This window comes from Pinus tabuliformis, chromosome 4_1 (genome assembly GCF_031772625.1).
Source record: "Pinus tabuliformis cultivar Carrire ecotype Pingquan chromosome 4_1, CPIR1, whole genome shotgun sequence".
Taxonomy (NCBI): Eukaryota; Viridiplantae; Streptophyta; class Pinopsida; order Pinales; family Pinaceae; genus Pinus; species Pinus tabuliformis.
Genome location: NC_142303.1, coordinates 289,099,865 through 289,123,836, shown reverse-complemented (window position 1 = coordinate 289,123,836; position 23,972 = coordinate 289,099,865). Strand labels below are relative to the sequence as shown.

Below are 23,972 nucleotides of genomic sequence, written 5' to 3'. Positions count from 1 at the left end.
CAGCATCAACCTTGTTATTATCATCATAATGTAACAAAATATTGATCACTGATATTATATCCTCTGATGATGTTGGATGTGGATCCTGATTATCTTCTTGATTTAGAGGTCTTGTTTCAGTCGCGTTTGGGTCCCAATCCACAATGGGGGGTGTGGGGAGGTGTGGGGGGGACTTTCCCCCCATTATTGTTGCCTGGGGGTTCCCGGGGGGGGTGTTTCATGTTTGGATCCTCCCCCCTGGTGGGGGTTTGGGGGAAGCGCCCTTGAAGCTAAAAATATATGGAAAATTGCCTTGTGAAATATTGCAATTTCATAGTCAATCTAGGTCATTCATTAGGGAGATGATCTAACGGTAGAAGTTATGTTAATTTAAGGTTTTTCCCCTTGAAGGCAACCTCTTGGTTTATATGAGGGCATTGTATTATGGCTGTGTATTATCGTTTTGAGCGAGGAAGCCAGAGAACATTGTGTATGAGTGAAGAGAAAATTACAATGGATATGTTGTAGGTTGTATCTCTTCATTTTTTTAGATAATATAAAGGAAGGATTGGTTGTTTCTCTGTGGACGAAGCCCAAATTGGGCGAGGCACGTATATCTATGTCTCTCTTGTTTTATGCATTTTTGTGTTTAATTTTCTACAATATTTTATGTGTTCCATTTCTCCTGTTAAATTATTTCTAACAGATGAATCCTTAAATATATTACTATCCAAAAAGGTATTAATCTAAGATATTATGTTTCCTTTTATTTGATGAATCTTTAAATATATTACTATCCAATTAAATTTTAATCTCAAATATTATGTTTCCTTTTGCGCTTATGGTTAATAAGAAATCCTCCCCCTTCTTTTTTTTTTTTCCTTTCGGCTAAGGTTTCAAATCCACTTTCAATATCTTCTTCATCAATAATTTTCAAACCTTCTACTAGCCCTACAATTTAGAAATATAGCATTCTTTTAAGGAACAAATTATACTAGACCCTTGGCTATTCTTTACAACCATTTCGATGGTGTCATAGAAGTTACAAAAGAAATTAATAAACTCAATCATTTCAATGGTGTCATAGAATTTAGAGAATATATGAATAAACTCAGGAAAAGGAAAGGTTCTTGGAACTGAAATGCCTAAACGAAAAAACTTTTCAAGTTTTTGGAAAAATGAAAAAAGTCTTATTTCAAAACTGGGAAGTCTTTCTACATGCAAGAGCTTGAAAAAATCCCTATATTTATCTGTAAAAGTCTTAAGTGAATCTTCCTCTTGCAAGGGCTTATCTTTCTTCCTAGGCACCGTGAAGGAATATCAACGAGAACAAACTTTATCAACACACGGAAATGAGAAATGCCTCTAAGAAATGTTTAATCAACTAAAACATCGCAAAAAAATTATGTGAGTATTCCCTGAACCAACATCGTATTTTATCATTACACAATTTAATAAAGTTTGAATAAAATGTGATTAACCATAGCACCGACTTATTGATTGCAGGCACTAGGTGTTAATTTACAATTGAAAGGTAGGACAATACCATCACGTACCTAATTATTAATAACCTAGGATTGACTAATTGATTGAGCACTAGATGTTAATTTATAATTAAAAGGCGGGACAATACCATCACCTACCTGATGTTTAGACAACGCCATTAATAATTGGTACATGTTAATAATTGGTACATGTCAAGAGAATGAAACTATAAGTGGTTTTGAACCCAATTTTAATTAATTTATTCGTTTGAGGTAGTTTAATTGATAAATGTTGTGGAAATGAAGTCTCACCGAACCGGAAGTCTTGAAGTCTTGGGTTCAAAACTTGTGTTGTCCCCCTGATCAGGGTGAGAAGTTGGACATGATGAAGATGTAGTCCTACCAAGCTTACAAACAAACAAAAAAACCAACATCAAGAAGTTTTAGTCAAGGTTCAAATGGTATTGTCTAAACATGTTATGTTTTGGGGTTTTGGCCAAAATTAGGTGAAATTTATTTTGGCCAAATATTAATTTTTGTTCTTTAAAATGGGTTTTTGATTGCATATATAGATTTAACACCCTGCAAAACCCATAGGGCACTCATATTGTGGAGAGTTTACAACTAAAACTTGTGATTCTAAGAAATCCCGCAGGATTCTAAACCATTTAAAATAAATTAAAAAATTGTTAAAAAAACCTAAAAACATATAACAATTAGACTATGATAGTTCAAATGGTCCAAAATGAATGATATAATGCCATTGTGTCCCTAAGGTGGTATCACCATTTGACATTCAATTTATGTGCTATTATGTGCTAATCAAGGTGCTATTTCTGACTATAGAATGAACATATGTTTTTTATGAACACTTTTTATTAATGTCGAGATGCACAATGCTTAACTCGATGTGGAAGGTTAAATTGAATGCAATTTGACCCACATGTATTTGGCATTTAATTTTGAAAAATTAAAATTAGCCTAAAGTGCAATATACTTAGAATAAAAACTTAATTCCTTTATAACCTCTAATTAATACTCTTAAAATGAAATTAGTTACAATAACTTTATCTTAATTTTCTATGGATATAAATTTGTACATTTGTGGCAATTGATCCCGATGTTGGGCATGCATTAATGCAACTATATATGAGCATTGTATTTTGGTGTTTGGAATAGATTTGCAGTAGTCCCATCCCTGTTCAAATATCAGGGGGCGTAACCCAGTCACCCATATGCCTGTAGTGTAGGAGGATACAAGCAATATGAAAGCAAGTCTCATCACCAACTCCGATCTCTAGAATTTTGGTGTTTGAAATCGATTTGTTGTGGACCCACTCGTATTGTACTTATTTCCTTGACCTTATTTTTTCTATAAAAAAAAAGAAAGGAAAAAAAAAAGTTCTTTTGATGTGAATCAAGATACTTGATTCAAGTGACTAAAAAATTATAATTTCTCTTTTTGCATTTATTTTACTCTTATTAAGTTACATAACTCAAAACACATTTCAAGAAAAAGATTTTTTTAAGGCCACATGGGAGCAATGGGTTATCGAACTCCAAATTCAAGTTTCAAGTCTTTAGAATCCACCACAAGAGAAAATCATCAACATGCCCATGGATCACCTCACCTAACCTAAGGATAAATCATCACCTTTGGACTATCAAAAACATAGTTTATGGTTAATTGGAGTTGGGTAGCCTTATCCCCTAATTGAGCTAAAATGATACGTTGATAAATTTGGATTTTGTGCTTAAACAAATATAGCCATGGCTGGGAAGAATCATATCTTTGGATGCACAATATTTGATAGAATAGGCTTTGGGCTATCTTATATTCAAAGTAATGAATGTTTAATCGTAAAACTTGCTTTGGAGTCCGACACAAATAGTTTGTCTTAATCTACTATAGAAGTAACTTGAAGAAAGTTTCTTTCGCGTGAACATTTTATTTTTCAACGATTATTTTTCTAAAAAATTATCTTGGTATATCATACTAGTATGTAGTTGTAAGTTGTTTTTCCCTAATATATTAGGGAAATTGTGTTTAGTAACATAGAGATTTGATCTTATATTTCTGCTATTAGAACCTAAATATTTTGAAAATTATGAATCTAATTTATATGGCAACAATTTATCATACTTATAATAATAAAATTACATAGTTTTATATTTTTAATGAATATAGTGTTTGATAAATTATTTAGTAAATTTAAAATTGTTTTAGATTTATTTTAATCACAGATCTATCAAGCGTAGAAATCAAATCTCTTTTAAAGTGAAAGGAGATTTGATCCTTTTCGATTTGGTAGATCTAGAGTTAAGATGGATCTAGGCTAGTGTATCTAAATATAACATCAAACTAAGATGGATTTAGGCTAGTTTAATTTCCCCCTTAAATAGGTTATATTCCACATGAATACCATGGGTTCTTAAGACCATTGTCAATACCATGGGTGACTTTTATTTTTTGTTTAATTTTTATAGGGATATTTTTATTTCATTATTTTGTTAATTTTATTTTATTTTCACCAAGTTAAAATGTTTAAAATTATATTAAGTTACAATAAGTTACACATATCTACCATATTTTAATTTTATTTTCACTGAGTCAAAATGTTTACATTACATTAGGATCTACCAAACTCCTACAGGGATCAAATGTTGACACCAAAACCTCATTAATATCAAATTATATATCTTCAATGCATACCATAAAAGGACATGGACGTTTAGTTGAGGTCTCAATTGTGAAATATTTTACAACATATTTATGGGGCTACATGATGGTTGATGCTACTAGTTGTTTAGATTGCAAAGTCTTCATTAAATTATTCATTTAAACCTTCTGAAGTTCTAAGGTGAAGAGTGTTTTATAGTATTTAATAATGTTTATAGTTCTTCTTGATTAGGTAAGACAAAATATTGTTTCATTATGTTGTATTATCCTAACCTTTGTTGGTATAGTCATCATTCTTCTTCTTTACATGAATGACATTGTTTTTATGGCAATGAGTCCTTATGGTCTTGGGAAACAACTAAGAATCCTTAAATATTTATGCTCTAGTATGTATATGACTATTAACACTAACAAACAAAATTTATGATAATTAAATCTAAAATATCACTTATAGTACTTTCTTATATCAAAATAACAACTTTGAGGAAGTGTCTTCATACAAATATCTCATAACTAACAAGCTCAACTGAAACCATAGCACTGAGAAAATGATAAATGGAGCGTGGAAAGTTTATTATGGCCTTGAAAAAAATATAAGTTGATGAATCTCTGTATGTGGGATAATAAAGCACTTGTCTTTGAGATTAATATCACTCTTGTTTTCTTATATAGATGTGATGTTTGGGGATGCACTATCTCTAGAGATTTGTGGAGAAAGATACAACAAATCCAAAATAATTTTACAACTTATAATATCATGAAAATTAAGTGCAATACACCCTATCTTATCCTCCTTATAAGAGGAAGCCTCCCCCCATTGAGTGCATGGCTATAGCCATATACGTAATGTACAAGAACAAGATAAACAACATGGAAGACAAGAGGTTTCCAAAAATTGCTTCAAACTCAAGCCATAACTACCTATGTCTTAAGTGAAGATGGCATAAAGATGTTAAAACATTGTTAAATTATTAGTGAATAAAAGAAGATATCGTTTTACATAATAACAATTTATTAAAATAATATTACATCTAAATTTAAGGAGAAATTAAGATAATAAAAAAAATAGAGGATAAAGGAAAATTAAGATATCATAAAGAGATGATCAAGCCCAATTTAGAGGATCTATTTATTTATTGTGAGTAATGTAAGGAAGAAAATCAATATTACTAAAATAAAAAAGAATACCAAACTACTTCCATATTATAATTGAGTATTGGACAATTCTCAAAAAAATTTAGCTTGGAAAAAAAATTTAAAAAACCTTCAAATATATACCCAAATTAATCTTAATTTTAAAAAATTTATCACAATACCATTCTTTTAAACTTCTAACTCATGGAAACCATAGTACCATAATGAAGTAAAATCCTAATCCTAATAATCCCTCAACTTTAGTAAGATCCAGTAAACCATAAGTTAACCTACATCATTTACAAGTTTCAACCTTTCATAATTACTTGTATCATTATAGAGATCCAGTTTCTTTTAGTGATTACGATCATTGTAGAGATGAAGTTTTACATATTTTTTAATAAAATATTAAAGAAAAAACATAATTTAACATTATAATAATAATTATATTATTATTATTATTTAATTTTATTGTTTGTAAGACAAGAGATTCACCAATTTATAGTTATTTCATTGGTAAGTTTATAAAGTCATACATACTCTATCGAAACCATAGTACCATAATAAACTTGGAAACTTTTCTTAATTTCTTTCTATCACAAAAGTAAAACCCTAATCCGAATAATCCCTCAACTTTAGTAAGATCCAATAAACCATAAGTTAACCTGCATCATTTACAAGTTTCATCCTTTCATAATTACTTGCATCATTACAGAGATCGAGTTTCTTTTAGTGATTATCGTCATTGTAAAGATGAAGTTTTACATATTTTTTAATAAAATATTAATGAAAAAAACATAATTTAATATTATAATAATTATATTATTATTATTATTAGTAGTATTATTATTATTGTTTGTGAGATAAAGGATTCACCAATTTATAGTTATTTCACTGAGAAGTCTACAAAGTCATACATCCTTATCGCTCTAGTTTTGAACCTGTAATTTTTAAGAAGAAACACATACTCTTAATCATTAGGCCCACTCAAAATATTCACATTTTTGTACATCTATAAAAATTGAAACATCAAACTGTACTATAATGTATAATCTTTACATGCATGTCGACCATAGTTTGAAAAAGTATCGCTCGACAAAAGCATGACATTGATCGCCAGCCAAGCTTGGAGACCTATGCACTGATATTCGAACATTAATGGCCTGAAAGCCTCTAACAATCCCATCTTTCACACTGACAATGTTTAATTGCCAAATTTTGCTGCACTTAATCGGCCAAGAAAATTGCTGTTGAGGTTGCCCAGATACAGATAGTCTCCCACCTCCATGGCAGAAGTCACAAACGATATAACCTTCCCATTGGGATCCTCCAAACTGATGATGGGTTCACCGTCCTCTCCCACCTTCACCACCATAGCTCTGCTCTTCACAAATCCAATCCATTCCAACAGGCTGGGATATGTCGCAAATATATGCTTCAAAATCCCATATCTATACACAAATTCCAGCGTTCTCGAACGTATCTGCTTCACAGATAAGCAAATTAGTGGCCATACTATTCAATTTTCTTTATTCACCTAAGACATTTCTTGATATGAACATTTGAGTTTAACACGACATTTCATATGAACCTCTGTAGATTTTGGAATCTTTTCAAAATTCGAAATATCACTCAAATTTCCAAAATATTTAGAAATCTACACTAAAACCAAAAACACATGTTTAATAAAATAAGATATATTACATGCTTACCCCTATGAGAGCAATCCAGTAAGATATATTACATGCTTACCCCTATGGGAGCAATCCAGTACGACTGCCTGTCTGCAGAAATATTTACGTTATCAGAACCTTTAATAAAATAAGCTATATTACATGCTTACCCCTATGAGAGCAATCCAATATGACCGCCTGTCTTCAGAGATATTTATGTTATCAGGACCTCCAGGCAAATTTTCTATGAAGGTTTCTGTAATTCCAAGCTTTTCCCCTTTGATCCAATGCTTTAGGCATCTGAACCTGATTTAACTAATCTCTCGTTAGTATTTATTGTGTTGGAATTATGTAGATGTATTTATTGGGTTGGAATTATGTAGATGGTAGGTTTTTGGGTATATTTTTAAATTTGAATTTGAACTTCTTTCCGGATTGTCAGATTCTAAAATATTCTCAAATTTTACGGGATCTAAAGATGTTTATATTTACTGTAAAACTAAATAATGATATATTATCTAAGCAAATTTTAGTGCAAATTTTGAAGGCTAGGCTCTTAATAAAAATTTTGGATATATCTTTGAATTTGAACCTCTTTCTTAATAAAAAAAATTGAAGATATTCCCAAAATCTACAAACCACATAAAAATGTTCATAGTTACTTACCAAAAATTAAACAATAATCTATCTCTTCTTTCTTTTTTTTTCTTTTTTATCTACACAGACTCAGGTGCAGATTTTGATCTCTCGGCTCTTACTAAATCCTATTTGAGTGTAAATATGCCACCTACTTACTTCCATGTTTCGCAGATGACGATGTAATCTTCCCTCGGTGAAAGAGCAACTCCATTAGCAAACCAGAGACCATCAAGCAATACCGTCGTCTTCTTCGTTACGGGATCATATTTCAGAAGCCTGCCATAGGGTTTTGCTTCCAAAAGATCCAGAACCCATTTATCATATGAAAATTTGGTACTGCCATCTGAAAAGTATATACTTCCATCGCTAGCCTCTACTACCGCATCAGCAAACCTACAAAACCCCAGCTCCAGCCATTGCAATATAGAGCAGCAACAAACACACTAAAATTTTGTTCTTTCAAATGACTGTATATGCAGAGTGCAAAGACAGAAGGGATTGAATTGAACAAACCTGATTGGAATTCCATCTATATCAGAAGTCAAAAGAGATATTTGATCATCACTGACGTTAAGCAGACCCTGCACAAAAAGTTTATATCTTATAAATTCATGGAGCTTCACAGTTTTACAAATCCATTTGAAGCCCAGTTTGATATGCATGTGAAACACATGTTTCCCATCTCATATTTCAGTTTTTTAATGAAGTGGAATCATATGCATATGGAATCCAGGTTTCGGGTTTAAATGGTTATAGATTCAATACTTATTATGTATATACTAAATATGGATTTAAATGGTATAGATTTTGGATTTAATTTTGGTATCTTGGTTAAATACAGAGAAATATAAAAACATAAATAATATAAAAAACTTTAAAATATATATATTTTTTTAATAATTTTTATTTTTATATAATGGCAGGGGTAGTTCTATTGTGATCTAAATAATATGAGTCCTGAAAATTTGAGAGGTCTAAGGTTCAAATCCAGTCAGTTTCCAGTTTATAGAGAGGAGGACAAGTTGTAGACCCTTACTAGTAGCTACATGTTAGACATGTTGTTGGATAATTGGTCAAGTTCTCGTTGTTGAAGCAATTTTGCTATTGAGAGGTTATGAGTTCAATTCTTTCGATACTCTTGGGGTTAGGCTCTATGGTTGTGCCAACAAGAAGTGATCCATTTTGGAGATTTGCTCATGAACCACATAGAAAGAAAATAATAAATTTTACTTTTAATTGATTGCGTGAAGAAGTGCTCTCCAACGGAATGTTAACATTTTCACTGGGTCAAAACAAAACAAAATAAAATAAAAATAAAAATAGTGATGATGATGATTAACATCCACTTAAATCAATATGGTCTATCGGACCTTAATAAAGTAAGAGATTGATTGAGATTCTTTAACATTTTATTTCTATGATTGGAAAGAAGGGAGAGGAGAATTCCTAAAACATCATAGTTTTGTTGACTTAACAAATCAAGAAGGTTAGTGGTCTGGCGTGGGTCTGGAAAAGATTTTGAAAATTAGAACAGATGTAAGTAGGAGCTGAGCAATCCAAGAGAAAGTGTTTTTCATATTCAACCCTCTTAGTGTCACAAAGGTGACAAACTCTTTTGTCCCAAGGTGTTTTGGGAATAGACCAATGCTCGATTTCACTATGAAGCTCATGAGAGTTAAATCTTGTCTTAGCAATATTCATATTCTTCTTAGCATTGGTTAATATACAATGATAATTCTAGTTTTCGAGATTGGGGTTGATCATCGCCTTATAATATCTTCACTTCCTTTTTCCCTCTACCTTCATATCCTCCCACAACTTATCCTTAAATTTGGAAGTAATGATATTTTTAATATTATCCTTATTCTTCAGGATGATCTCCTCCTTTACCCCCCAATGGTTTAGCCAAGGCTAAGCATCTATATGCCAACCTCACTTGAGCTGGAGGTGGGGGTTTTGGTTTGACTTAGAAGCAATTTTAGGATACCACTTGGCTTCCATGTTGTATAGCTTCTTCTCATACATGAGATATCTAATCATAGTCATGCTTTCAATGGGGGAAATGCTAGCTTCAATCAAGAGGATAGGGTAGGGAATTTTTCCTTTAATTTTGAGGTTGTAAGTTATAAATTGCTTTTGAATCAACTCAATCCTCCTCCACAATTCTCTATATATACTACAACCCCAAACCCCACATCCATATAAAATAATATGGTGATGAGAGTCTCAAAGAGGAACTTTTTTTTACTCCATGCACAAAGATTTGTTGAATTACAATTGTTTTCAAGCCCATAATAAGATTTCCAACCTCCAATTATCCTTTTATCAATGCTATAATTCCAATTAAATTGATGATGAATGTCGATTCCCAAATATTTGTATGAAGAGATTTTCTCCTAGTAGTTAGTATCATAGATGAAACTATCATAGTTGATCTTTTTTAATTTAATTATATTGACTTTAGCCTTGTAGGTATTAACAATCATACCCATCTTGGAGTAGTAATCCTGGAGTATTCTAAGCTGCTTTTCGAGATTTTTATGGCTCCTAACTAAAAGAACGATATTGTCAGCATAGAGCAGAAGAGTAATGACCATACTAGTGAACTTGGTGCCATCAAATCTTGTAGCTTCCAAACACTCTTCTAGCTTATCAATGTAGATGCCAAAGAGGGTAGGGGATAAAGGACATCCTTGCTTAACTCTAATATTGCATATAATTTCTTCTGACCAACCATCAGAGGTCTTAATCTTGGAATAACATGCTCATATAGCCTCGTCACAACAACCCTCAGCTTGGGAGGGATCATTATCTCTTCAAGCCTCTTCCATATATTATCATGAGTAACGATGTCGAAAGATTTTCTAAACTAAAAAAAAAAAAAAACAAACAAACAAAACAAAAAACAACAACATAAGATATCAGACTTATTATTGTAGCATTTCTCTGCAATGATCCTAACAATTACAAGATGGTTTATAGTTAAGTGATGTCTCTTAAATCCAACTTTCCCTTTAGCTCTTTTACCATGGATTTCGAGCCAAAGGCTAATCTTCTTTTCCAAAATGAGACCATACAGTTTGGCTAAGATGTAGCTAATCATAATGGTCCAGTAGTTAGAGGGAATGTTTTTATCCCCACTTTTAACAATAGGCACAATAAGGCTTTATGTCCAAGGATTAGGAAAGCCTTGTTTTGCTGCCAGATTGAGGAGTTTGAGTATATAAAAGATGAGGATAGACCTTCTCATTTTGAGAATTTCAACTGGGTAGCCTTCAATATACCTAACTTTCCTATTAACGAGTTGCTTAATCTTGAACTCAACATCTTCCTAAGAGAGGATATCCTCCTCTATAGGAGTGTTTGAGATGGTGCCCATGGCGTTGAGGAAATGATAAATATTCTTAAGATAGATATCCTAGCGCTTTAAGGGGATTGAATTATTATCTTTTGTTTTACAAAGAAGAATTTTCCTCTAAAAATTTATGGGCTCAACTTTAGCAAGATGAAGAAGATGCTCTTACCTCCTATTTATATATTATTTTTTCTTCCTTTTAATGAGAGTTTGTACATACTTATTTTTTCAAGCTTTATGATTTCATTAGGAGCATCTCTAATCATGTTCTTGACAATTTTACAATCATTATCATACCAAGGGTTGGTAGCTCTATTATTATTTTCATAGGAAACCTCTGTAGAGAATTTTTTAATGGTAGTGGAAAGGGTTGTAGTAAAATTGTGGTAGATGTGATCAATGGTGTTATTATATGTTAATCAATCTAAATCCCTATATAAATCCTTTAAGAAGAGATCCATTTTACTTTTGTCAAAACGAATGTCCCTTTGGCTCTCACAATTCTCTTGCATGTGAATAGTGTGAATGTCAAGGCTTAGAGTTAAAGGATAGAGGTCTATAGTTAGAGTCAACTCGTGATTGTTTATGAGGTCAAAATTTAAAATACAGTTGAGAACATGGATATTAGATATCATATATTCCATAAAACTACTACCAAGACCATGAATACAAGTCATTTGGATGGAGGTTGGCCACTTACTAATACCATTACAAATTATTAGATCTTGGGAACTACAAAGCTTGATTAGCTCGATACCAAATAAGTTCACGGTTATGTCTTTAAAATTTATGTTGAATCTACTAGCTAATTCAAAGTCGTCATCTAGCTATATAGTGGATTAGGGTGAGAGATATTACTTAGAAAAGTAGCTTGGTTAGTAGCATTAGAATCCCCTAACAAGAGATTATTACCTTCATTCCTTAAACTGTGAACATCATGTTCTAAGGTATTGAAGGGGAATTTCTTATCCAGGATGTTTTCTTATAGGAGGTTGAGTTTATAGGATAAAAATAACAAATTATGAGATAAATCTTATTGGTGTTAGAGTCAGAAATTTTGACCCATATGTACTGATTAAAGGGATTGATCATATGAATCCAAATGTTAGGAGAAATATTATTTTTTATGTAACAAGCAATTCCACCAAAGTCTCCACGAGAGGATTTCCTTTTCTAGCTCGATCAAAGACTAAATCCATTTATCCAGGGGACCTTGGATTCATCATGCTCCCAAGTTTCAACTAAGAGAATAAGATCAATATCACTCGAGATCCAACTTAACTTAATGAAAAACCATGACAGTTCCGGTAGAGGATCCAAAGTGCACCCAATTCCTATTTATCACTTTTATTTTGGTCTTTATCTTTGATAAGAACTTTCCTATTTCCAATGATTGCTCATTTTCCTTCTTTATTGCCTCCTTTACCTTTTGATCCTCTTTCGTGAGTTCAACTTGATCTTTTGGAATAAGATCGTCATTTATAAATATTTGTGATCTTTTTAGGCTTGGTGATTTACTAAGTATATCTAATGTATGGTCATTACAACTAACCTTAACATGAATCATTCTTTGTTTATGCTCAAGTATTTTTACCACCCTTCTCTCTTTTTTGAAATAAGTTGTTTGAATTTGTGACTTAGTTTTCAATTGTTCTTTTATTATTTCTAATGTGTCCTCATCTTTTTGTTATTATATATCCACAATTATTAAGTTCAAGGCTCTTTTATGGTGTTCATGCTCTAGTTCAAATACTTTGTTCATGAGAGACCATCATTCATTTAGAAGAGAGAACATGAAGGATGAGGAGTGCTAGGGTTGTTGTAGGTATCACATTCCCTGTTGTCACCATCAAGCTTCAACTTGCTTCTGAGGCTTTCGACAACCATGATTATGGAGAGTTGTTGTATAGGCATGTGTCCAATTAGGGAAATCGCTATGTTGGTTTTTTTCTGAAATGATTTAGGCCTCTTCCAAGATTGCTGATACACAATGTTTTTTTTTTTTTTTTAATGTGGGAAGGGCAGTGAATTCTCTGTGGATCACAAAGGAAGGGAAGTTTGATGTGAAAAAATTCACCCTAGTCATAGATCTGATCTATATACCCTCAAATATGGTTGAAAAATACTATAACCCCATAGATCTAGAAGGTTTTCTTTAGGTTTTCATTAAAATTTTGGAGAATATATATCGTGCCACCTTTACCCCATATTATATGTAGAATATATATCGTGTCATTTTTTCCTCAATATATATCCCCCAATATGATCGCACATGGTATGGTATTTTTCCCCCAACGAAGCTCTAGTGGGATTGGGTGCCACTTACCATCAAAAAATTTGGACTTGCCCTTGCGCATGTTGATTATGGAGTATTTTCCATCCTTGATTAGGAAGTACTATTTGGATCTCCGCATGACTATTGCATCCAGTGTATACATATATGGGCTTCCAAACATCACTCCACATACATCAAGTGAAACTACATCTAATTTTACTTCATTACTAAAATCAACACTGATAGAAAATCTAAATTTTCACTATTTGGTTATCTTTATTTCCACATCCTCATTTACCCATTCTAATGGATTTGGGCTTGGATGATAACAAACTTCCAATCCTAATTTTTTGGCCATCTTTTCTGCAATGAGATTCACATGTGATTCTGAGTTGAACAAAGGATCAATATTTGTCTTCTTGACATGTATCTTTATATGGAAGAGTTTGGTCTTTTCATTCTCTTCATGTTGTTGAAGGCTGCTCAAATTCACCTCATTTTGTACTGATGTACACACAATATTCTCATCCATGTCTAAGTTACTTTCAACCTAATTACTTGAATCCATGTCCATGAGGTTTACCTTCTTATTATATTTCTTTTTGTTCTTCAGGTTGAGCTCTAGGTGCAACTTCCAACACTTCTCCTTTGTATGGCCATCAATGTTATAGTGGTTGCAATGATTGTTGGGATCTTTACACTAGTGTGTTATGGCTACTATCTTCTTGTCATTTCCCCCTTTCCACTTCTTCTTCCCCTATTTGGAAGCTTCTTGGTGATCTTTCTACTCGGAACCACTTGATTTCCCTTTCTTTTGGCCTATGTTCTTTATGTATTTTTACTGTACACAAGCTTCGTCCATCGATCTGGTCTTAAATAGAATCACATGCTTCTGCAAATGGTTGTGTATAGCTCCTAGATACTTAAGGAGTAAACCAGGGTTCCTTGGGGAGATGCCCAATGTTATGGCCATATTTCTCAATTTTGTGGTGTACTCCTAGATGCTCTTCCCCTACTTCTTCTTGAAGTAATTCCACCAGATCCATTGGTCCTCTACATATTTGATAAGATAAAATTGTGACTTTATGAGGGTTTTGAAATCATCCCACATAATCATTGGTGGATCTCCCTCCAACCTCAAGGTCTCCCTATGGATTTCCCACCAGCTCAAGGCATGGCCCTCTAATTTCAGTCATGATAACAAAGTCTTATGTTCTTCCTCTATATGATGAACATTAAAATAAACTTCAATTGTTGTAACCAGTGATTTAGCTTCAAAGTTCCAATCTCACCTTGATATGGCTTGATGTCAACCTTCGCTTCCATTTTGATTAGGGATTGTGAATGGTTCACACCACACAAATTGGGTTGATCTTTTTCGAGTTCTTTCTTATATTTCCTCTATGGTTCTTCCTGATCTATCAATTTCCCCTCCAATCAAACCTTTACATTAGAACCTCCATCTTCTTCGAATAACCAAAGATTATTAATCAAGGCTTCCATGAGGAGGCTCACATTATGGTTTGTTTCTACGACTTAGATTTTCATTTGTGAAAAACTCTCCTCTATGGGATCATGAGGGTTATTCATAGATTTGTTGGCAATGAATAGAGTTTTTTACTTTCAACTTAATTGATCTAGATCCTTGAAAATCCCAAAAAATATACCCAAAGAAACATGGTCAGATACCAATATGAACCATAAACTACTATGTATATTCCACTAGACAATTCATCACAATAGATCTAATAAAATTATGCTTAAAAGTATGAAATCTACAATATAAGGGTTAATTCTCTTTATATTTCTAAATTATTTAATTACTATTTATTTCATATGCATGCAAATCATAATTATGAAAAAAATAAAGAACAACAAAATCAAACTCATAAACTACAAATTAACATAAGATATAACATGGGAAAGCCTTTCAGGAGAAAACCAATCTGACTCTAGTCTCTTTCTCTAAATGGAAAAATGGATGCAAGTACAAAGAAGTGAGAGTGGATGGTGGGTTACTATAATATACAAATCCTCTTAGTTTTGTCTCTCCCTATCCACTTATAGCTACTCTTCTCATATATGAACCAAACTCCACTCTAATAGAATGGAATCCCCTTTTCCTCCTAGTGGCCTGGTTATAACTGTATAGATTGATAGCCTTCTAGTGGTTAAGTTTGACTCCTTCAACTTTTAAATAGAGTTATAATAAATAATCTTCTAGAGTCTTCTTCATCATAATTTATCATATGGCTACCCCTTTTCCATGAATAATGGGGCTGACTTGGCATCCTCTCGGATTATGGTGGTCAAAACAAGAAGGCCAACTTCTGATTGGCATAAATTTTGCATACAAACTTCAATTGAGGTGATCCTTATACTATTGGAAAGGTATCCATGTGTAGTATAGCACAAAAGGGTGCAACATTCAAGCATAAAAAATTTATCAACAAAAAAATTTGTTTGATGACTCAATTTGCTTCTGAAAGGTTTCAACCTCTTCACATCTTTCACTCCCTCCCCCTCTCTTTGTAACCCCTCACTCTCCTCCTATCATTCACTCCCTCTTTCTCCCCACTCTCACACTACCTCTCTCACTCTCCCCAACTTCCACTCCTTCTCTCTCTCTTTACCCACACACCCCACATTATTACCCTATATCCCCCCTCCTCTCTATCCCCATCTCCTTTTCTCTCTGTCACCTTCCTCTTTGTCCCTATTTACTCCCATCTCTCTCTCTCTCTCTCTTCATATACCAAGTTATGCTTCACTCATCCTCTCTCTCTTCCCCACCTCTCCCCCATCTCTCTTCCCTTATTCCTCTCTCTCTCCCTCCCCCCGACTCCCTTCCCACTTTACCCTTATCTCCCCTCTTTACCTCTCTCTCTTTTTGATCCTTCTATGTGTGTGTCCTTCTACCCCTTTTTACTTCACTCCCCCACTCTCTTTTCCTCATTGCTCCCCCCTCTTTCTCACTTTATCGCTACCTCCCTCCAACTCCCTTGCAGTTTCTTCCATCTCTCCCCTATAATTTCTTCCCCCCCCCCCCCCATATCTCCCACCAGTCTTTCTCTTTCTCTATCTTTCACATACTCACTCACTTTCTCCCCATTTCTCCCTCTTCCTCCCTATCCCCACTTTTCCCCTCTCCCTCACTCTCCCTCTCTCTCCTTTCCCCATTACCCCCCTTATTTCACTCCTCATCTCTCTCTCCCCCTCTCTCTCCACCTCCTCACTCTTCAGCTCTCTAACAATATATCTCTCCCTCTCCCCCATCGCCCCTCCCTCACTCTCTATCTCTCTCTATAATCCCTCTCACTCTCCACCTCTCTCATAGTCTCTCTCCCTTCCTATCTCCCTCTCTCTCATGTCCCCTTCTCTCACAATCTCTCTCCCCCCTTCTCTTCCCCCTCCTCTCTCTCTCTTACACATCTTAAATTCTACTCTCCTCTTTCCTCCCTCTTTCTCTCTCTCCCCACTCTCTCACACTACCTCTCTCTCTTCACCAGTATTCCCCCTCTTGCCCTCTTTACCTATCTCTTCCTTCTTCTCTCTTTCTCTTCCCCTACATCTCTCACTCTCCCCCACCCTACACACTCTCCCTCTCCACCTCTCTCCCATTTGATCTGCCTCTTTTATCACTCTCTCTCTCTCTTTGTCCCCTCTCCTTCTCCCCCCTCTCCTTCTCTCTCGCTCTCCTCTCTCTACCTCCCTCTATGTGTCTCTATGCCTCCATTTCTCTCTCTTTCTTTTTATTCCTCTCCACCTCTCTCCTACTCTTTCTTGCCTCTCCTCTCTCTACCTCTCTGAAAAACATTCTTGCCTCTCCCTTATTCTCTCTCTATCTCCCTCAATACCATGGCCCTCTCTCTCTCTCTCTCTCTCTCTCTCCCCATGCAATTAAGTCCTAGTACTAGGGTCCTTAACATGGAAAGGGAAGGCAACATAGACCTTATGAAGGGGAGGGGAAGAGAGAGGGGGAGGGGAGAGAGAGAGAGAGAGAGAGACAACGAGAAAAAGAGGGGTGGGGGAGGTAAGGATAAATAGGTAGAGGGGGAGAGGGGGGGGGGGGAGGTGGAGAAGAGTGACAGAGGATTGGGGAGAATGAGAGAGAGTGTATCAGTGAGGTAGTGAGAGGCAGAGAATGAGATGGAGAGATATTGAGAATACATAGAGAAAAAAAGGAAGAGAGAGAGGTAAATAGGGGAAGGGGAGTAGTGGGGAAGGGGAGAGAGAGAGAGGGATAGTGGGGGGAAAAGGGGAAGAGGTAGAGTGGGGGGGGAGTGACCAAGTGTGTGTGAGAGAGAGAGAAGGGGAGAGATGTAGGGAGGGTGAGAGATAGAAGGAGAGAGGGAGGGAAGGACAGAAAGGGGGAAGAAAGAGAGGGAGATAGAGGTAATGAGAGAGAGTAAGTGAGAGTAGGGGGGAGAAAGAGAGAGAGAGGAGGGGGGTGGATGAAGGTTTAGAGATGTGGGAGAGAGGAAGGGGAAAAAATAAAGAGGGAGGGAATGAGAGAGATAAAGATGAAAAAAGTGAGGGAGGGAAGGAGAGAGGGGAAGATGGAGAAAGAAATAGATGGAATGATAATGAGAGAGTGTGGGGGGGAGATGAGGAGCAAGGGGGATATAAAGTTAGGGGTGAGAGAGAGATACTTAAGGGGGAAGGAGTAATAGAGGAAGGGGGAGAGAGTGTGTTGGAGGTATAGAGGGGAGAAGAGAGAGGAGAGGAAAGAGAGAGGGAGAGAGGTGGAGACTGATATGGAGAGAGAGTAAGAGAGAGTGATGGGGTAGAGAGAGACATAGAGGAAGGGATTCAGAGAGAGGGGTGGATATAATATAGAGAGAAAAAATGAGGGAGATGTGAGAGAGAGTAAGAGTGGGGAGAGAATGTGAGTGAGCATGCAAGAGAGAGAGGGAGAGTGGTGGGAGATAGAGAGGGAAAGAGGGAGGGACATAATGTGTGTGAGAGAGAGAGAGAGGAAGGGGAAAATTGGTAGGGAGGGAAGGAGAGAGGGAAATATGGAGAAAGGGAGGGAGGGAGGGATGAAGACAAGGGTATATATATATATATATATATATATATATATATATATATATATATATATATGGAATAATAGTGGGACAAATTTGGGTTGGAGATGGGGAGAAAGGAGGATAGAAGGGTAAAGTTGAGAGAGAGTTGTGGGGGATATGGGGAGCAAGGGGTATAGAAGGTCAGATGTGTGTGTGTGTGTGTGTGTGTGTGTGTGTGAGAGAGAGAGAGAGAGAGAGAGAGAGTTATGTGGGTAGAGAGGGACATAAAGGAAGGGAGAGAGAGTGGGGGGGAGAGAGGAATAGAGTGGGGAGAGAGTGTAAGTGAGTATTAAAGAGAGAGAGAGAGGCAGAGAGGGGAAGTAGTGGGAGACAGAAGGAAAGAGGGAGGGAGCGTGAGAGAGCGTGAGAGGGAGGGAGAGAAATAATGATATATACAGAGAGAGAGAAATGGGGATAGGGAGCGAGGGGGTGAAAGGTGTAGAAATAGAGGGAGAGAGGGAAGGGTAGGAGAGATGGGGAGGAGGGACGTAGAGGTGGAAGTAAGAGAGAGAGAGAGAGAGAGAGAGAGAGAGAGAGAGAGAGTATGTGGTAAGGGGGAGTGAGAGAGGGAAACACATTAGTCATAAAATCATGCATGTTCTTGAAAGTGTGTGCATGCTTTTAGGAATTTTCATGCACTTTCAAGAATGTGTGCACATTTCTAAAATGTTTGAGCTAGCAAGCATACATTGTGATTCAAAGAGAACAAAGGCTATAGGATTAGAAATGCATGCATGTTCTCAAGAATGCACATGCATTCCTATGTGAGTGTTTGTGTTGACTCCATTGCCATTTTTGAGGCCATAATCTTCGTGTGAGTACCAAAATCATACATTAAAAATATAAGATTTCTAAATAATATAAACTTATGTTTACTGTACATAATAAACTTGATATTAATATATATAAAATAAATATATAAATTATAAAATCTATAAATATCCATCTAAACTTAATTTAACTCTAATTTAAAATAGAATCTATGTAGAAACCTTCAAATCTTATGCTTTACATATTACTTCATAACAAAGCAATGGCCAATTGAAATACACCCCATGGGCTATGTAAAACCTTCCATTGAAACAAAATTTAAATAAATATAAAATATTTAAACCTATGTACATACTAAATATGAAATTCATGCATATAAAATATATACATAAAACATGAAATTTACACAAAATTATGTAAACTTATTTTAATTCTAATTTGATAAACATTTTTGTAAACATTCAATTAAAATTTCCATATTCCAAATTTAAATATGTTTATGTGAAAACTATGTAAACTTATTTTAATTCTAATTTGATAAACATCTTTGTAAACATTCAATTAAAATTTCCATACATATACACATATATATTCCAAATTTAAATATGTTTATATTCACATCAACTTTTATTAAATTTATATATTTTTCATTAAAATGTATTTATATTAATCTTTTATGACTGTAAAATGTATGATAATATAGTTTCTTATAAATGTGAATTTTTAAAATGTAAAATATATTGTTTTTAGAAATTATTATAAATTATTTAATTTTATATTTAAGATAATTATTTAAAAATTGATCAAATCAAAATAAAATAAAAATCTATTTAAACAAAATTATTAATAATAATATAAATTTGGATTAATTAATGTGAATTACAAAGGAAACAAAAAAACATCATTTCTCTATCCAGGAAAAGCTATCTTAATTCATGTTCTTCTAGATAAAATCAAAAGATATCATACAACTAGCAAAACAATGGAAATAGATTCTTTTCAAAAATATACCCTATCGTTATAATTTATAATATATGAATTGTGATTTCTTTATAATTTATAAAATGTTATAATTTAGAGATTCTTTTCAAAAATATACCCTATCGTTATAATTTATAATATATGAATTGTGATTTCTTTATAATTTATAAAATGTTATAATTTAGAATTTAGAATTGTGATTTCGTTATAATTTATAAAATGTTATAATTTATAATTTATGAATTGTGATTTTTTTAAAATTGTTTTTTTGATATAAATGGCCAAAATATAGGATCTAATTTTTTAGAATGTAATTTATATTGATATTAAACAATATTTTTTTTGATAAATATAATTTAAATTGATATTAAATAATATAATATTTTAGGGTTACGGAAGGGAAGGATATAATTTAAATTGATATTAAATAATATAATATTTTAGGGTTACAGAAGGGAAGGATTACTTTATAGTTTAGGATAAAGTGTTTAGATATTGATGGGGTTTTACTTAAAGTGATGAGAGAAGATTTTCTACTAAGTCTACATGATTCGGTCAAAAGTTCTTTATTAAATGAGAAAATTATGAAAAATATTATGAAAAGAATCGGGAAAATTGTAGAAGATATCTCATCTAAAACACATTTTTATGTCCTAAGAGATTTCAACAGAGAAATAAGGATGTAAATTGAAGATAGGTAAATTAAAGACTAGGATAGATCCATTTTAAATATGGATCTAACATGATCCTAGAGAAATTCAATTACTTCAGGTGCAGATTTTTTTTATGAATCGACATTATTTAAATATTTTATATAGTTATTTAATTTTTTTTTTTTTTTTTTTTTTTTTTTATTTAAGCGGGCATTAGCAAAATTTCAACTTTGATGATGGACAGACAGGGTTGCACATCACACTGGGCTGTAGAATAAGACTCTCTGCTCAATTAATGACAAAATTAGCCTACTATAATTCCCTTATAGCCAATTAAGTTTATTTAAAAAAAAATTTAAACTGGTTGATGCAAGAAAATATAAAAAAAGAAAATTAAGGGGCCAAGTGACTTCCAAGAACCCAAAAAAAAACACATACATGTAGCCAAACCGTCATAAAAAATTGCATAATCAATTAGTAAATGTGTTGTGAATTTTATGTTTTGTCTATGCAATTTTGCAAAACATTCACCAACCTAACCTTTTTTTTGTTACTTAAATATATATATTTTTTAAAAAATTTATATATTTATATTGGAAAAATTAGAAAATTTTAATAATACCTGATATATTTACTGCAAACCAAACACAAAATTATATAAACAAATACTCTTTATGATTAAACAAAAATATTAAATAATATAAACAAATACTCTTTATGATTAAAGAAAAATATTAAATAATATTGCTTATTACATGAATTATTTCATTGAATATATATATATATATATATATAGGTAAAGAACATTTTAAATGCAGAGCATAAAATATTATATTATGCTTGTTAATATATTTTGGTATACATAATATTTAATACACCGTAAGGCAGGTCCGTTTCAATAAATGCATGTTATTGTGTCTGGTGTGCCCTCTCAAGACAGATAATACCACTCATCTGTGATCTGATGAAAGACCAAAAATGCAGAACTGTGTATAACAGAACATAAAACTAAACAAGAAGTAAGAGAACTCAGAAAACCATCAGCTTTATTCATTGAACAGGTGAGCCTTTTATAGATCTACTCATAAAAAATGCAAATTGACAAGGTCTTCTTAACCCATCTTTTGGTAGCTTCTAACAGCTAGTTACATTAAGCTCCACTTACTTTCAAACTCTCTACATGGATAGTGTGTGCTAGTTGAAAGGGAGGGCACAGATGCTCTTGGAGGCAGTTTACATGGATTAATGGCATTGACTGTTGGAGAAGGCGCCTCCTTGGGAGGTGCACCATTCTAGTTTGGATAGGTCAATGAAGGGTTGAGCCCTTCACATTGGCCCAATTCCTTCCTGTTTAGAGTTGGAAGCACACCGTAATAGCAGAGTATTTAGTACCAGTAGCCAAATTGGAGGGGCTGGTGATATACAGAGTGTTAGATTTGAAACTGGAACAAACTGTTCAAATCTCACTGTCTGTACACCACCGGCTGCGTACAGTGTAAATATTGGCCAATAGTCGATGGCAGGTCATGAAACCTATAATCCACACAAGTGTGAACCACTGTTTTGACCTACTAGGGCATGAAGCCTAGTCTAAACCGGTTACAATTTATCTCCAAATGTCAAAAACCAGAATTTGAGAAAATCTAGTTAAAATTTTTGAAAAACCAGTCTGTAATTGCCAGATATATACACCACTGTTTTGACTTGGTAAGGCATGAACTATAATTGAATCTACTCAAGAAGCATATTGACAACTTCCAAATTCGATCCATCCCAGTAATAAAGTGAGCTTTGAACTGCTATGCCAATAGACTATACAAACAGAAAGAAATGAGCAAAATGGGTGGGGACTGTACATGAATTCTTACCTGGTTGGGCATACAAACAAGAACATCTCCACTCTTGGTGACAGTAAGCCCAAGAGGAGTGAGTCCAACCATCTTCCAGTCTTCCCACGATCCATTCGAATGCATGCGTTTAATCCAACCATCATGGGTGGCAGTGTAAATCAATCCCCCGCTGTCCACAGCTGTATCTTCTGGCCTGTCCAGAACCCCTGCTCCCAATTTCTCCACAGCCTGAACACATATGCATATTGCATTTTAGCAATTTTCTCAAACTGGAGAGTAATCCCAAGATGATCCGACAACAATATCTCATTATAATAAACTAAGATGACTGAAACTACACTCACCTGCAAAACATTATTCTTAGCAAAGGGACCTTCCCGTTTATAACCCTGTTGCAGAATTAATGGATTTGGAGAAATGGGCGAGAGGGCTATGAGTTGCAGAAACCAAGCAACCAAACAGCCTGCAACGAGGATCGATGCTGTTAGGCGATTGATTAACAAATCCATGTCTGTCGGAGAGATTTTCCTTCGGCCTTTAGTATGGCGGTCTTGCCATTCGCTTTGAAGGGCTGCTCAGGGAACTGATAAGATTGTGGAAGGAACCTGTTACTTCACAAGGGGCATACGACTATCTTGTCTTACTTTGTGAACGTGTCAGCAATTTGCAGGTTAGCATATATGGATAGAGAACTCTATTGTCCTTGATAGTTACACTGTCCTCGTGGTCCTTGATAGTTACACTGTCCTCGTGGTTACAACAATAGAAGTGAAATATTTCAATAATATATATATATATAAATTTTAAAAACAAATATTAGCCCATCTAGAACAGTTACATTTTTTCAGAATTATTAATAATTTTTGTTGGAGTAAGCATAGAGATTCAATCTAGTGTTTCCAATAATTATTTTATGATACAAAAATTTCATTTTAGTTCTAGTTAAAAAAATTCCAGAATATTCTCAAGATTAAAATGCATTTACATTCCATTTTCATTAAAAAGTTATTAATTTGGAATTGATTTTCTTGTTTTTTTGTTTAATTTTGCTTCTCTTTCTCTAATTTATTTCTTAGAGTATCTCCCTTGTCCTCTTTTGGAACTTCTAGTTTCTTGACTTTTGTTTTCATCTCCCCAATTCATCATTTTTTTTCCCTATGTAGTCAATACTTCTTTGGCTCCTGCCTTTGATTCCTTTGGTATTGTAGGTGTGGCTCCCATTTTTTTTCCCTTATTCCCTGTGAAGTTGTCAACTTGTTTTAAACCACAGAGTATTGATTGTTGATATGAGCCCTGGATAGGGGTTGCTCCTTTGCCTTTGAAATTTTTTCTTCTACAAGTTCTTTTTCATGGGTGTCCTCTTTCTACACTTCATGGGATCCATGGGAATATCTCTTCCTTACCGGTAATAGCTCTCAAGTAATAT

At 34.0% G+C, this 23,972-nt stretch overlaps 1 protein-coding gene across 1 annotated transcript; it reads right to left on the bottom strand.

Annotated features, from left to right (window-relative positions):
• Window positions 1-6,294: 6,294 nt before the first annotated feature.
• On the bottom strand, window positions 6,295-23,157 carry LOC149175399 (protein STRICTOSIDINE SYNTHASE-LIKE 5-like). Its single transcript, XM_089419634.1, has 6 exons — window positions 22,891-23,157; window positions 22,565-22,774; window positions 8,103-8,170; window positions 7,746-7,982; window positions 7,121-7,256; window positions 6,295-6,760 (listed from the first exon to the last, which is right to left on the bottom strand). Exons 1-6 carry the CDS (start codon window positions 23,053-23,055, stop codon window positions 6,482-6,484), a joined length of 1,095 nt encoding a protein of 364 aa, XP_089275760.1. The 5' UTR covers window positions 23,056-23,157; the 3' UTR covers window positions 6,295-6,481.
• Window positions 23,158-23,972: the final 815 nt, after the last annotated feature.